Source organism: Cornus florida, unplaced genomic scaffold, assembly GCF_030987335.1.
Source record: "Cornus florida cultivar Cherokee Brave unplaced genomic scaffold, ASM3098733v1 CherokeeBrave_3.0.0_Hap2_Chr11, whole genome shotgun sequence".
In the NCBI taxonomy this organism is placed as follows: Eukaryota; Viridiplantae; Streptophyta; class Magnoliopsida; order Cornales; family Cornaceae; genus Cornus; species Cornus florida.
In genome coordinates, this window is record NW_026775581.1 from 138,933,777 (window position 1) to 138,950,227 (window position 16,451).

Consider the following 16,451-nt stretch of genomic DNA (forward strand, 5'->3'; position numbering starts at 1 on the left):
TCATATCGTCCAAACCAGTCTCTCTCAGCCAGGACACCAACCAGTTTTCAAGCCATCCTTTGCTTTAGCAATCCCTCAGGAGCCCTCTGCCCAAATTCTCCTATAGCTCGCAAAGAGATTTTCTTCATATGCGGATGAGAATTGCCATCCAAATAATTTTAGTGATACCTTGAAGTTAGGGGTCCTTGTGAGAGGGTGCAATATAGAACAATGCCGATGAATATCGGGTGCTTCCAATTCCAGTACATGTCCAAATAGCAATATTACCGTATTAATTTAATTGAAGTTGAAATTTAGGATTTGCTAACCTCCGCATTCTAACCTGGTCAACTGTATGGTAGGTAGATAATCTGCTTCCAATTTGCACCAATAATTTCTAATACAAGTTGTGCATAGAAAAGCCATGTCTTCGCCGCCAGGAGTGAGGAGTCTGAATTATGCAATAGGCTCTATTAACTTTAATCAGCTGAGTTCAAGTTTAGTAACATAAGTACTCTTTCACCACAGAATCTAAAAGGTGATATAAACAGGATTCAACTAACATTGATCATCCTAATCAGCATTTACAAAGAAAAGGCCAGTGTTACACGAATGGCCAGTATGATTTAAACACCCACACTGTAAGCAAAAGTCCTTTTCCCCTTTTTCTTGGTTTGTCTGTTTCTTTTTCTTTTCTTTTTTATTTTTTTTGAAAACAAGGAGTGATAATCACATTGATCCACAAAATAGCCAAAGAGGAAATGAAATAGAAAATAAAACTGGGAAAGGGGGTGATCTCTGAGGAGGTACAGTACGTACGTACGCAACGAGTTCCACAGCTTCAACTCACTAACCTGCTGCAGCAAGCACACTCACCGTCTTTCCAGCCTACAAAGCTAGTAACCGATTTAATTTGACTTCCTTCATTACTGTAAGAAGCCTTCAGATCTACCTGTAAAAAAGATGATAGGATAAAACATAACATAGACAATTACATTTTCCATCCAGGCTAAAAAAGCAACAAACAAAGGGATCATGCTTTCAAACGTGCATGCACCAGGGGACCCAAAAATAAAAAAATAAAATAAGAGGAGCACTTCAATTGACATGGAGCACATTGATATATAAAAAGGTCATGTAAATGTCAGCTACAGACTTCTCATTCACAAACCAAAAATAAATAAATAAATAAATGCTTTCTCAGCCTATTCTTACAGTTTGCTAAGTTGGTTTTGAGTTTTAACCCGCATTCAATTGATATAAAACTCAATGCATAGCCTATCATGTTGAGCAACTGAACATCCAAACATCAGATGTTTCTAAAATTTTGTGTAGTCTGTATTACCATATTTAAAAGGCTAGAACAGTAATAGAAACCAAAGTGCCAGAAAAAATATATGGCATTATTTCATCAACCTCCCAAATATGCAAACATTGAAATGCACCTAAAACATATCTGGTTCAACAATTTGATCACATAGGTGATGGGACTTATATTTACATCCCCAAGATCACCACGCTTCATTCTATGTTACATGCATATGAAATGAGAATAAATATCGAAGAGTTTTCCCATGTACGTTTGTACAAGATTGTTCTTGCACTTGCAAGAATTATCATCTGCCTACTAATAATAACCACTTTTTGCGAAGACACAATGTCCACCCTTTTAGTAATGAGACCCCATTTCAAAATCTTACTGGCCCTAATCCAACACATACACACGCACAAAATTCTATGGAATAATTTCATTTTCATGGGACCTCCAAACACACCATATAAGAATTTAACATGTTCCCCCAACTTCCATCAATACTACAAAAGAAAAAGGCTTTTAATTATTACTTTGGGTGTTACAGATGGTCTTGAATTGTGTAAAACCCAATGGGTACAAAAAACCATGTGTCACTTACAATATTGGCTTGAATATTAACTTTTCATCTAGTAGAGTTGTGAGACTGTAATGCTTGAGAATGTTGGTTGACTAACCTTGTCTAGGATTGTTCAATTTGAACTGATATAGCCAGGTACAAAGAGGTCTTGAAGTTTTGGATAATCACAAAGGGATCAGTTCCTGAGAGAGAGGAAAAAAAAAAAAAAAAAAAATTAGATGATGAGCAAGTATAAAAGCTATGTATCTGAACACGTGCATATATGCGCGTGCCCACATGCACTCACAAGCACATGGAGAGAGAGAGACCTTTCATTTCAATATAGGAACGTAAGGAGCAGGACATGGAGATATGGTGTCATCAGGTAACCGGTTTATCAAATCAACTGTAGCCTGCAAGCATGCATTTAGCATTTTCTTTTCCAACCTGACAAGCTGTGTAGCAACTCGTCTCTTTGGATCTAAACTACAATCTGCCAACTGGAATAATCATAAGCATATCATTCAAAGCTCAAGAAGCAATTGATAAGATCTAATATCCATAAACACAATGAAAGCCAAAATTACCAAAGACTCATCTTCACTCAGTGTAGTCGGGTAACCAGCTAGCCTCATTTTGAAATAATCAGCAAGCTGATCTAAAACTGCTCGTTCCATACAAGGGCTCACCTACAGCATAAAAGAAATGTGATTTAGCTATTCGAAATACCCATAGTCCATTTTTACCAAAGTAGTTCCAAGAAGGGAGAAGAAGTACCAATTGCAGTTTGTTTGTAGATCATATATTGTTACCCGTTTACAAATATGACTTGTCAGAAAAAAGGGAAAATGAATAAATAAATAAAAGGAAAAGAGAGAGAAAACAAAAGGAGAACAACCAAGAACTATTTGTATCTTTAAACAAGGCTACTAAAATATAAGCAAGAAAGCACTACAGTGCTTGGTAGACCACATATTCTAGAAAAGCAAAAATTCCTCTATACAGCAAGGTCATTCTTAACTTCAATCGTGGGTGTTATTTAAGTTAGTGTGAACTTGGGATCAATTTGGGACAATATCCAGGTTCAAAAATTAAACCAGAAGAACAAAGATTTACACTTGAACAAAGCTCCAACTTACCTGCACTGTGGAACATAAATGAACACATACGAAGTTAAGAAGTATTGAGGAAGCTTAAAATCAGCATAAAGCAATAAATCAACAACAATTAAGCTAATTTATACCTGCTAAAAAATTATAATGCTCAACAGATATCAACTGGCACATAAACCAGGTAAAATATGTGGCGCTCCGACATATTGAAATTATTGCATTAAAGCTCCTTGGTACAGGCTTATCGAAAAAAGAAAGAAAAGAAGTTTCTCAGTTAAGTCGAGATCTAGTTTTACAAATTTACATAGTTAAGAGAGCGAGAGAGGAGATGGTAGATGTAATGTTTGTGATATATATGTATATATATTTAATGTTAAAAGTAATTATTTTAATTAGTGGGGCCTGCTGATATTTTAAGCCATTACATGACTAATGGGCCATTGCAGACCCATTTTTTTGCATTCTGTTTCTTCTCTCTACAGATTCTCTCTCTCGGCATTCTTCTTTTTTTTTTTCTTTTTTTTTTTTTTTTCTTCTTCACATTTTAAGCTTGATCTAGCTCTATCCCTTTGAAATTTGGTAGAACCTTGTGAAGCAAAGTTGGAGAGCTCGTCGAGGTCGTCAATTTGATAGGAGCCAAGCACCATTTAGCCAAGCCTAGGGATTTCGAATCTAGGGCTTAAATTGGGGCTTTTTCTCTCATTTGAGGTAGGGGTGCTCTAATCCACTATTTCTTGGATTTCATGTGGATTTTCCCCTTTAATTTGACTTTAAGCATGCTTAATTTTAATTTTTTTGTGTGATTATGTTTGTTAGGGTTATTTATATTGATGGTGATAAATGTGTGTTATGTGTTAATTGGACTTAATAGAATGATGATTTTTAACTTGTAAAGAAGCATGCTTAATGTTGGTTTATTTTCATGATTTCAATTTTTATGAAAATTTATGTTATGATTATGGAAATAAATTTGTGAATTGTATATTTAAATTGCTAGCAAAATGTGGGATGAGAATATGAGTTGTGTATTTATAGTAATTTATTAATTTATTTGAAAAAGTATGTGGGAACTTTATGGTTGAATTGATAAAATCAAGCATGAAGCAGTCATGCATCCATTGGGGAAGAAATAGGGGGAAAAATATTTTAAAATAAATGAATTTGTTCTTGGAAAAAATAATTTTTTTTAAAGGAGTTTTGCGAAAACCGGACACCTAGGAGGCGCCTAGCGGTCCGTGTTGTTAGTGTAGTCTAGAAGGGAGTATGATTGAGCTAACTAGGCCGGGTGCGACGCTTTGGAGGTGCCTTGTGGTCGTGGATAGTTAGTCAATCCTCCATTCGTGATGCCTTGGAGGTGCCTTGGGTTGGATTACATTAACGGTTTGGAAGTTGAAATGGAAATGTTTCGAAAAATGGAGAGTGACATTTGCATAACATTGCACTTCATGACATTGTGGTAAACTTGTGATTGGTTGATATTTGTTACATACTTGTTATTGTGTTTGAGAATGTGCATTTTTCTATGGCATGATCCCGTTCACTTTTTATCTATTCATTGTATGGATTCACGGGAATATAAGAAGTGTATCTTAGACACTTCCTACTGAGTTTATGCTCATCCCATTATTTTTAACATTTTTCAGGACACAGAAAAGAGGTAGCGGATGACGATCCACCACAATTTTAGACGAGTTTGGAGATCTATTTTATTTTGCTATCTTTTATATTAGAATTATAATATTTTGTAAATGTAATATTAACTATCTTGTGAAACTTTAGTTTAATTAGTATAATGTTGTAAGCTATGGATTATTAAATTTTCGTTACATTTTATGGACTGTAATTTAATGTAACTAAGGTGTATTCCTTGTTTGGATGAGATGGAGAAAGGGGACATCTCATATGTATGTAACCATCTTGGGAATGTGATATAATATTTGTATTGTGCGTTGGGACAGGATAGATTAGTTTTAAGGCCCAGTGAGGCCATTGCATTTTTTTTTATGTATTTCAACAGGTTGTAGAGGGACTTTTTCTGCGGAGGTCATGCCGAAATTTTATATATTTTATTATTATTATTTTGGTATCTTTTGGGTCGTTACAAATTTGGTATTAGAGCTATGGTTTGAATATCATTAGGACGACGGGTAGAGGCCTACCTAGGATTTCATCGGAAGTTGAGATATTTGTTTACTTACTTAATTGTTTACGTGATTGCATGCTTATATGCTTATGTGTTAAGGTATTTAATTATTTGAAAGGCATGCTTAATTGTTTAACTGCTTATATGATTACGTGCTAAGTGCTTAGTGTTGTTGTATATTATTAGCATGATCATGTTTATCATTAGTTGAGTATTTTAGGAGTATGGAAGGTGTTTATATGTTTCCATTCTTGTCAAGTCATTCATGTGAGGACTCAGTTTTCGGACATGTTTTAGTGCTATCGTTTTTGATCCGTTTCCTTTTTCTTATAGCGTCTTGCCACCACGAAGGGATCCCAGGAAAAGTTCTAGCTCCAATTCTGTGGAAAGGGATCAGGAGCAAGTTGAGGAAGATATCTTGTTGCATGATTTGGCCCCACCAAGAGGGGGACCGTTGATCCACCTTTTCAGATAAATGAGGAACAGTTACAGTTGCCCGTTCAGGCAGCTCTTTTCAAAGCATTTCGGCCGACAGGAGCATCATTGTCACAGGTTGTGCCACCACCACCACCAAAGGCAAATGAGTTAGATGATACTCTTTATCACATTGCAAAGTTTGTGAAATTGATGCCAACTCTATTTGAGGGCGGTCCAGATCCGCTTGTTGCGGATAGTTTTATAGATAGGATGGAGAAGCATATTAATGCCATGAATTTGGCAATGGACAAGTTGAAGATCACATTGGCGACTTACAATTTTGTTGGTGGTGCTAAGATATGGTGGAAGACCGTTTCACACACGCACGATTTGGATTCTATGACATATGATACTTTTAAGAAGTTGTACTATGAGAAGTACTTTCCGGCGCCAAGCGGAGGGAACTAAAGGAGGAGTTTGATGGGTTGAAGCAAGGGAACATGACAGTTACAGAGTATGAGAACAAGTTTACATCGCTTTTGAGGTTTGCACCGGGGATTGCTAATGATGAGGAAGGAAAGATAGAGAAATTTGTTGATGGCCTTGATCTTACCATCAGGCCAATTGTAGCTGCTTCAAAACCAACAGAGTATGCAAAACAGTGCGAAAAGCCTTAGTAGTTGAGGCTGAAAGCAGGGACAGTAAGGCTATCAGGGAGTCCTACAAGCACAATAGGGGTATGAGTGCTTTCTCCGAGGGACAATCAAGTAAGAAGCAGAAACATGAGTAGTCAGGGTTCAAGGGACAGCAGCAAGTCAGATCCGCACCCACAACTTTAGTGTTCATGGGGTCTTCTAGACCGAATGTTACTTTTTTTAGACGCGGACAGCCGGGGCATTACAAGTCCCAGTGCACTCAGGCTCAGGTAACTCAAGTGATTTATTTCAAGTGTGGGCAGTCAGGGCATCACATGTCTCAGTGTACTCAGATTCAGATAGCATCTGGTGGATGTTTCGAGTGTGGCCAACAGGGCCATAGGGTGAAAGATTGTCCACAGCGGGGTAGTGGTTTGGGCAAAGGTGGAGGTTCACAGCAGAGGCAGATGCAGTCTGCTACAGTTCAGTCAGGGTTTCGACCGCCACCACCACCTTAGCCGTCTCAGCCAGCCATGTTAGCCTAGAGTTCTCGACCGGGTAGGGTAGCTTCTTCGAGTGCACCCACTCAGCAGTTTGGTTATCAGGCAAGCGGTTCTCAAGGGCAAAGGACCCAAGGTCGCGTGTTTGCACTCACTCCAGCCGAGCCACCATCCAGTCCTTTAGTTGTCAGGGGTATGTTTCTTGTGTCCCATTCTTGGGCTTGTGTGTTGTTTGATTCTGGAGCTTCCTATTCATTCATTACTTCATCATTTGCACGGGCATTGGGTTGGAGGTCAGTCAGTTAGACAGACTGCTTTGTGTTGACACGCCTATTGGGGATTCAGTCACTCTTGGTAGAGTTTGTCGGGGTTGTTCCATTACCATTGCCAGACGGGTACTGGAGTTCGATCTCATCCTTCTCGAGATGACAGGATTTGACGTCATTCTTGGGATGGACTGGTTGTCGTCCTTCAGAGCTGTCATTGATTGTTTCAAAGGTAGAGTTTCAGTGTGTACCCCGGATGGGGATTGTTTCTGTTTTGTGGGAGATCGGTGTGATCCTCTCACTCATTCATTCTATGATGTTAGGGGTCGGGATCGGTAGACGTTCTTCTTGGCTAGTCTTTTCGCCGATGATAATGTTGAGTTTTGTGGGGTTGATTATCCAGTGGTTGTGCGTGACTTTCTAGATGTGTTTCCGGAGGACTTGACTGAGTTGCCTCCACACCGAGAGGTGGAATTTGCTATTGATTTGATGCCTGGTACCGGGCCAATCTCTATGGCACCGATTGAATTAGAAGAATTGAAGAAGCAACTTGATGATTTGAGAATGAAAGGCTTCATCCGACCGAGTGTGTCACAGAGACGGGATTCGGATTTAGATGCCATTCACACTTTGATCTCCAGTGGCGAAACCGTGAAGGATTGGACCTTACGTGCAGATGGAGGTCTATGGTTCAGGGGTTTGTTGGTTGTTCCCACAGTTTGTCGTGAGGACGTCTTACGGGAGTTTCACACTTCCCGCTTTGCAGTTCATCCAGGTGGTACCAAAATGTATCATAATCTGAGACGTCAGTATTAGTGGAATGGGATGAAGAAGGACGTTACACAGTTTGTGGCTAAGTGCCTTACCTGTCAGCAGGTGAAGGCCGAGCACCAGAGACAAGCTGGTTTATTACAGCCATTGCCAGTAGCGCAGTGGAAATGGGAGGAGATTGCAATGGATTTTGTGACACGTCTTCCTAGGTCACGGAGGGGAAATGAAGCCATATGGGTCATTATTGATAGATTGACCAAGACGGCTCACTTTTTGCCTATTAAGGCAACAGATGACGCAGAGTCACTTGATGTATTTTATGTGAAAGAGATTGTAAGATTGCACGGAGTTCCAGTGACTATTGTTTCAGATAAGGATGCCAAGTTCACTTCGAAGTTCTGGGAAGGACTTCAAGCAGCGTTTGGTTCATCGTTGCACCTTAGTATGACATTCCAATCGCAGACGGATGGCCAGTCGGAGCGTATCATCCAGATCTTGGAGGATATGCTTCAGGCCTGTGTACTTGACTTAGGTGGTAGTTAGGAGAATCACCTTCCACTTATTGAGTTTGCCTACAACAACAGTTATCAGACGAGTATTCAGATGGCTCCATTTGAGGCGTTGTATGGTAGACCTTGTAGGTCTCCTGTCTGTTGGACTGAGGTGGGTGAGACAGCCGCCTTAGGATCCGACATTGTACACGAGACTACCAAGAAGATTAAGCTGATCAGGCACAGATTACTTACAGCTCAGAGCCGACAGAAGAGTTATGCAGATAGGCGGAGACGACCGCTATCCTTTGAGGTGGGAGACCACGTTTTTCTTCGGGTTTCTCCACGGAAAGGGTTGATGAGCTTTAGGAAGAGTGGCAAGTTGTCGCTACGATTCATTGGACCTTTTGAGATCTTGTGTATGAGAGGTTGCCCACAGACTAGCATTGCCACCGCAGATGGACAGGGTCCATAATGTTTTCCATGTATTGATGTTACGGAAGTACGAGCCGGATCTGTCTCACATTTTGAGTTAGGTTGATGTGGACATTGATTGGGATGTTTCCTACAAGGAGGGACCAGTTCAGATCTTTGACACATAGCAGAAGGTGTTGAGGAAAAAGACGATACCGTTGGTAAAGATTCTTTGGAGGCATCATGGAGTTGAGGAGGCTACTTGGGAGCTCGAACAGGAGGTTCGCTCCAAGTATCCAGAGTTGTTTTCTCCCTCAGGTATGGCCTGATTTCGAGGACGAAATTTTTTAAAGTTGGGGACAATGTAATGTTTGTGATATATATGTATATATATTTAATGTTAAAAGAAATTATTTTAATTAGTGGGGCCCGCTGATATTTTAAGTCATTACATGACTAATGGGCCATTGCAGACCCATTTTTTTGCATTATGTTTCTTCTCTCTACAGATTCTCTCTCTCGGCATTCTTTTTTCTTTTCTTTCTTTCTCTTCACATTTTAAGCTTGATCTAGCTCTATTCCTTTGAAATTTGGTAGAACCTTGTGAAGCAAAGTGGGAGAGCTCGTCGAGGCCGTCAATTTGATAGGAGCCAAGCACCATTTAGCCAAGCCTAGGGATTTCGAAACTAGGGCTTAAATTGGGGCTTTTTCTCTCATTTGAGGTAGGGGTGCTCTAATCCACTATTTCTTAGATTTCTTGTGGATTTTCCCCTTTAATTTGACTTTAAACATGCTTAATTTTAATTTTTTTGTGTGAATATGTTTGTTAGGGTTATTTATATTGATGGTGATAAATGTGTGTTATGTGTTAATTGGGCTTATTAGAATGATGATTTTAAACTTGTAAAGAAGCATGCTTAATGTTGGTTTGTTTTCATGATTTCCATTGCTATGAAAATTTATGTTATGATTATGGGAATAAATTTGTGAATTGTTTATTTAAATTGCTAGCAAAATGTGGGATGAGAATATGAGTTGTGTATTTATAGTAATTTATTAAATTATTTGAAAAAGTATGTGGGAACTTTATGGTTAAATTGATGAAATGAAGCATGAAGCATTCATGCATCCATTGGGGAAGAAATAGGGAGAAAAATGTTTTAAAATAAATGAATTTGTCCTTGAGAAAAATATTTTTTTTTAAAGGAGTTTGCAAAAACCGGACGCCTAAGAGGCGCCTAGCGGTCCGTGTTGTTAGTGTAGTCTAGAAGTGAGTATGGTTGAGCTAACTAGGCCGGATGCGACGCCTTGGAGGTGCTTTGTGGCCGTGGATAGTTAGTCAACCCTCCATTCGTGATGCCTTGGAGGTGCCTTGTGGTCGTGGATAGTTAGTCAACCCTCCATTCGTAATGCCTTGGAGATGCATTGGGTCGGATTACACTAACGGTTTGGAAGTTGAAACAGAAATGTTTCGGAAAATGGGGAGTAACATTTGCATAACATTGCACTTCATGACATTGTGGTAAACTTGTGATTGGTTGATATTTGTTACATACTTGTTATTGTGTTTGAGAATGTGCATTTTCCTATAGCATGATTCCGTTCACTTTTTATCTATTCATTGTATGGATTCACGGGGATATAAGAAGTGTGTCTTAGACACTTCCTATTGAGCTTATGCTCACCCCTTTATTTTTAACATTTTTCAGGACACTGAAAAGAGGTGGCGGATGACAATCCACCACAATTTTAGACAAGTTTGGAGATCTATTTTATTTTGCTATCTTTTGTATTAGAATTCTAATATTTTGTAACTGTAATATTAACTATCTTGTGAAACTTTAGTTTAATTAGTATAATGTTGTAAGTTATGGACTATTAAATTTTAGCTACATTTTATGGACTGTAACTTGATGTACCTAAGGTGTACTCCTTGTTTGGATGAGATGGAAGAAGGGGACATTTCATATGTATGTAACCATCTTGGGAATGTGATATAATATTTGTAATGTGCGTTGGAAAATGATAGATTAATTTTAAGGCCCAGTGAGGCCATTGCATTTTTTTATGTATTTCAACAGGTTATAGAGTGACTTTTTCTGCGGAGGTCATGCCGAAATTTTATATATTTTATTATTATTATTTTGGTATCTTTTGGGTCGTTACAGTAGAAGGATTTAGAAGTGTATGACTAACCCTGTTGCCCCACCCACAACAAAAAAAATAAAAAGAGGAAGATTTTTTTTTATGTGCTATCCCCCACACAAATTTTACTTGCAATGGATCAAATTCAGAACCTAACAGAGAACTCAAACAAGATGAACCTACCGGACATATTGGACCTTGTGAAGATATCACTGACTGCATCTCTGAAGGATCTGAAACGTATCCTAATCGCAAATAAGGAAGCATCTCTGAAACAGCTTCTCTTTCCTTCCCCACATACACCTGAAGTAGGGTACACTGAATACCTTTTGGAGAACAACCACCAAAAAAAAAAAAAACAATGTTGCAACAAGGGTCTGGGTTCATACATGAAAAACTTGTACTGATAGTTTTCCATTTCTTTGAGCAACCATTCTCTTGTCCTGATATTGTGGATCCTCGGTATTCAATGCTGCCTGAACAAGTTTTAAAATAAAAATGATAAAAATAAAAAATAAAAAGAAGAAGAAGAAGAAGAAGAAGAAGAAGGGAACAAAGCCGTAAAATGTATTAAATCACAAAAACGATCACTTTGAACCAATAAGACTGCCGATAGATGAGAGTGGAAATAAATGTCACCTCGATCACTATGCGGTCATAAGAATTATCTTCATCAACAAAACCGTAGTTTAAAAGCAATCTTGAATTAGGTTGAGGCCCACACCTACAATATGTATCAACAACCAGATTAAAATTTGGTATCTAAGAATATTATCACTACTAATATAAATAAACAGAAGATATATATGCCAACAATGACAACAGGAGCTGCATTGCCTAAGGAAAGCAACTTATAATTGTTGCAATTTAGACTGTTTTAAGGAAAATATATAATATACCAGACAACAATAGATTCCCCAGCCTTGCATGGGCGATCAATAGCTAATTGAACAGCACCATCAACTGCAGTTAACATCGCCTTGCAGTTGCTTCTATAGGCTAACAATGGGGGTCCAAGTGGAACCAGTGCAAATCTGCGCGCCAAACTGACTTTCTGAATTGAAGGAATAAATAATCAATAAGGACATTCTTAAAGAAAATAAAACAAGAGAAAAAGAGTAAACAAACACCTGATGCATTTTCTTGAAAAAATAAAAAGAAAAGCATTGTTAGTTCTTAAAAACAGAAAAGTGAAGGATTTTTGAAATATAAGCTGGTTCACAGTTCAGTTCGTCTTGATAATGTACTGAGACTCGATCATACTTTCTCTATTTAATGGGAGGCAACACATAAGATGTATTAAGCAAGCATCTGCAATAACAGCAGACATGACTTTTGAGACTAATGCAGGAGTAACACTTAAATCATATGTAAAATAAAAGCCTTCTTGTCCATGTGGGAACAGCAATCATATCCCCTAAGAACTAAATGTACCATGCTTAGCAGTCACTGGTATGTGTTAAGTGTAAGCTGCAACTTCTATGACAACTTCTGCAAGATTTCAGCATTCAAAATGACAAAAGTATATGAAGCATAGCTGCATAGTACATATATGCATGTGTGAGAGTGGGGTATTGTTTTTAATCAAGTTCATAATTTAATATATAGAGACTAGAGAGCTATGGGAAAGTTTTGATTCCCCGCGACACAACACTTAGTGCATCAGAGTTGCACACATTACAGGCTTTGACAGGATCAATGAAGCTTAACCAAAAAAATGCTTCCGTAATAATACACATAAGAAATGCCAAAATGGATGAAAGGCCTATATCACTGAAAGGTTATTCATTTACATTTTTACAGTTGCGGCAAGGAAAAGTATTCTCAACTACAAGGAAAAATTTACCTGCAAATGCACAACGCAAGATTGAACTGCAACAAAAGCTTGTTTAAAAATCTCAAAACTAAAGGCCTCCGTCGGTATATCATATGGGTATTGCTGCAAAATGCAAATAACTTATCACAATGATGACATATTATGATTCACAATTCTAAAGAGCCAACAAAAATAAAAAAAAAATTTGAATATAAAATGCCAATAGATTAGAGTTCATCCAATAAAGAGCTTAAATTAAATGAAAAGCTTGTATTAAATAACAGCTAAAACATAAAAGAAATTTACCTGAAACAGAGACCCAGCCATAAACCAAACAGTGTCAAGCTCATTATACTCTCTCTTGATCCCTTCAGCCCTCCCTATAACTTCAGCCTAATTTATTACCATAGTCATACTAATAAGCATTTTTTGTCAACTTAAAATTTGTAACAATGCAATGCATATATGCAGAGTACTAGAATTCGATTTACAACAGCTAAGAGATGAGGAGCATTACTTACCTTTGTAGGACTGCCAGTCAGGTAACCCAATTCGTTTTCCGACCATAGTAGCGGCGATTCTACAGCTAGCTGGCCCCTTCCTCTCTGACGATCGAGCTCCCTAATATACGGGTACCAGAAAGACTTTTTTCCTTGTTTCTTCTCGTACATCAGATACAACGCCAAGCAGGCCAATTCTGACAACTTATTCGTGGTTAAGAGCTCCGCTGCATAAAAATCCAGAAGATAAAACATGTTAAAATCAGCCATTTTGAAAAATAGAAGGAGCCCACTCCCCCCTCAAAAAAAAAAATAAAAATAAAAATAAAAATATATATATATCTAAAAAAATAAAGGATGTCATCATCACAGGTACCCTCATGAAACCTTATCAAAGCTAGCAAGAAGAAACACACAATTCCATAGACCTTTAAACTTTTGTCTTTTAGCTTTTACTAACTGAAAGTGCACAAACTACATGTACTCCCCTGCCCCCTCTTCTTCCTTCCTCCCTTCTCGATCGGCAATTTAGCATGTTGTGAGCATACTCTTCACTGGTCTTGCTCTCTTAAGATTCATAACACAAGTCAAAAAAGATGCCACCCTTCTTTTATGAAAAAAAAAAAAAGGAATTTCGTTCATCTAAAACAAGAGAATGCTTTTGAAAGGAGCAACTGCCCATAGAATGGCTCATAAAACAAAGTTGAGATAGAGAGAGTCATTGTCCCAATGCATATAAAAAAGCCAATAAAGAAGTAAATTAGGAGCAAAGGGAGTCCAAGAACTCTGAAAAGGGGTGACTATTGCTAAGCTTTTTTACAGATCCGAGAGAAGGAAAACTGGCACAGTATTTTTCATATTGTAAGCAGAATCTCAATAGTTCCAAAAAAAATCTTAATTATAACCAGAAACTGGATACTTTCAAAACATTTCTAATTATCTCCTTCAAAATGCACAGGGATAAAACATGGAGGAGTCCCTTCCTGACCCCCTCTCCTTCTTCTACTTTTTTTTTTTCCTTATTTGTTTGTCTTCTATTATCTTTTTCTATGTATTTTTGGTATCTTTCCACCAAAATTATCTCCATTGGTTCATCCTAAAACCAAATTAAAAGCGGATGTAGGCATCAGCCAACGAGACCCAAGAAGAGGAGACATAAAGGCCCACAGACAGTCTGGTTGTGCGCTCATTCGTAAAGTAATCATTGGAGTTCAAATTGCAGCTGAAGACTAAATTCAAGGATGATATTGTCAATTCTAACAACAGTCAGTTAATAGTGTTAAATATGTTAATGCACTTAAACACATATATTAAATATGTTAATGCACTTAAACACATATATTAAATATGTTAATGCACTTAAACACATATATTACGAAGCTTTGTTTCTTATATTCATAAGTACACATGCCATCTGAGTATCTGCTCAATCTCCATCTGACGAGGAATGAAGTCCTCTGGATCAACCCTTTCTTCAAGAGGAAGGATTTCCCCATTGACTTATGCATTAACATATTTAACACTATTAACTGAGCAACGCCCCCCCCTTTCAACACGAAACTCATTCAGTTTTAAAAGCATGCCAATAAGTGAACAAAGGAAGCAAGAATCTGTAAAGCTATCACTGCACCTTACCAATGGTCTCGTTCCCCAACACTCTCTCAAGTGTTACCACCAAGGAATTTGGAACAGAAAACGCAATATCGCCTGCCTACAGAATAATTAAGATAGAAATCAAATCAGCCATAAATGTGTATGACAGAAGAAAGAATCAAGAAAAAAAAAAAAAAAAAAAAAAAAACAAAATAGAATCAGCCAAAGAATCAAAACCTGAAGATCCTCGCTAGCAGCAACGTAATGTATAGGCCGATGATTGGCATCATATGAAGGTCTTTCCTTGAGAACAACCTTGCAAGGAGGTAGTCCATTCTTGTGCATCCATGATTTCAAGTCCTCTAACTCATCTTCTTTCTTGCTCACAACCTCAAGAGACTTCCCGTCGTCTTTGCGCGATCCAACCAAGGTATCAGAACTCGAAGCCGTACACACGTTTCTACGCCGAATTGAATTACAGTTTCTTGAATTTTTGAGGACGGAAATCGAAATCCGAGATAGAACGGAGAGAGGACGATGGGTCGAGGAACGAATTGGAGATGGAATGCATTTGCCCTGGGACAGATAGGCGACATCCATGGTTAGTGAATTCTTTTAAAGATTTACAGAGGAAGTGGAGGATTTAGGGTTAGGGTTGGGGTTTTGAGGATTGATGAAAAATGGCGAATGTAGCGTAATTGAAAGTAACAGGGCGTTGTTGTGGTTAGAGAAGGGAATGAGTGTGGCTGTGTGTTATTAGAAGATATTTTTCTCGTGATTTCATTTTGGAGTGATACATACAGAGTGGATAAGAGAAAAGGGCGTGGGCGTGGGCGTGTTTTTTATATGGAACGACTATGACGGTGAAATGGGCGTTAGCTTGTGAAAGGGCCAATTGGAGGGAAACAAAAATCTAGAGTATGGAAACAGAAAGACACGAGTGTGCTAACTGAAAAGAACAAAAAAAAAAAAAAACAGTTAGAAAATTAGTTAAAAGTAGTAATAATAATAATAAAAATAAAAATAAAAATAAAAAACCTCTCATCTCATTATTCAACATAGGCAATGAGACACTTGAGATTTAGAGTGAGGGACATTTTAAGACCTGGCCCCGTACAACACCGCCACTTAATTGTTAAAGTAATTATTATTAAAGTTAATGCTATATACGTAGGTCTCAAAACATATTCTCTCATTGTCTCACAGTCCACTAGTGTAACGATGAATTAAAATATTTACAATTATATCTAATACATGACATTTTGATTAATTTATTTATTTAAACAATTTTTTGGTTAGTGAAATTAAACAATATATAACATTTATAATATAGTATTATATTTATATTATATCGGATTTAATTTACCTTAATCAATAAGCCACTTTATTGATCTAACATGTGAGAAATTATTGGATATAAAGAGTACCCATTTCTGATAATATAACACCTTCATCCAATAATATCCAAAACTTTTTCCTATTTGAGCTATAATATTACAATTCAAATGCTCAATTACTAAAACCCCATTCAAATCAAAATTTAGTCAACTAATAGGAATCCATAACCCGTGGATGCGCCAGGGTTTAAGAAAAAATAATAAATAATAAAAAGCAAATTATAGTAACCAAAATCATTGCAAAATAATATGATAATCAATTAGTAGTATAAGAAAGATAAATAGTTGGTAAGTATAAAAATTAAAAAATTGTTCAATAATATTTTCATTGAATACAATTGTGAGTCTTTGCATGACAATTATACCCATAGATTTTATAAAATTTAAGCCAGGTGAAAAAA

General features: G+C 37.4%; 1 protein-coding gene across 2 annotated transcripts; it reads right to left on the reverse strand.

The window, feature by feature from the left end:
* Positions 1-518: 518 nt before the first annotated feature.
* Positions 519-15,479, reverse strand: LOC132286309 (uncharacterized). 2 transcript variants are annotated; one of them, XM_059788627.1, is made up of 13 exons: positions 14,891-15,479; positions 14,696-14,771; positions 13,082-13,287; positions 12,867-12,953; positions 12,591-12,683; positions 11,644-11,798; positions 11,384-11,468; positions 11,134-11,220; positions 10,928-11,047; positions 2,438-2,539; positions 2,158-2,350; positions 1,969-2,053; positions 519-931 (listed from the first exon to the last, which is right to left on the reverse strand). In XM_059788627.1, the coding sequence occupies exons 1-11, from the start codon at positions 15,251-15,253 to the stop codon at positions 2,183-2,185; spliced, it is 1,542 nt and encodes a 513-aa protein (XP_059644610.1). In that variant the 5' UTR covers positions 15,254-15,479; the 3' UTR covers positions 519-931; positions 1,969-2,053; positions 2,158-2,182. The 2 variants fall into 2 exon arrangements, with proteins under 2 accessions (XP_059644610.1, XP_059644609.1); XM_059788626.1 differs by having other exon boundaries at positions 2,180-2,350; positions 14,891-15,478.
* Between the last annotated feature and the right edge of the window lie 972 nt (positions 15,480-16,451).

Excerpts from the sequence above, each read along its gene's own strand:
- LOC132286309 (XM_059788627.1), bottom strand. The coding sequence starts at position 15,253 with ATGGATGTCGCCTATCTGTCCCAGGGCAAATGCATTCCATCTCCAATT. Across the intron at positions 12,954-13,081 it reads TGACTGGCAGTCCTACAAAG|GCTGAAGTTATAGGGAGGGC; the intron begins GTAAGTAATGCT and ends GTAATAAATTAG. Across the intron at positions 11,799-12,590 it reads CTTGCGTTGTGCATTTGCAG|AAAGTCAGTTTGGCGCGCAG; the intron begins GTAAATTTTTCC and ends CCTTCAATTCAG.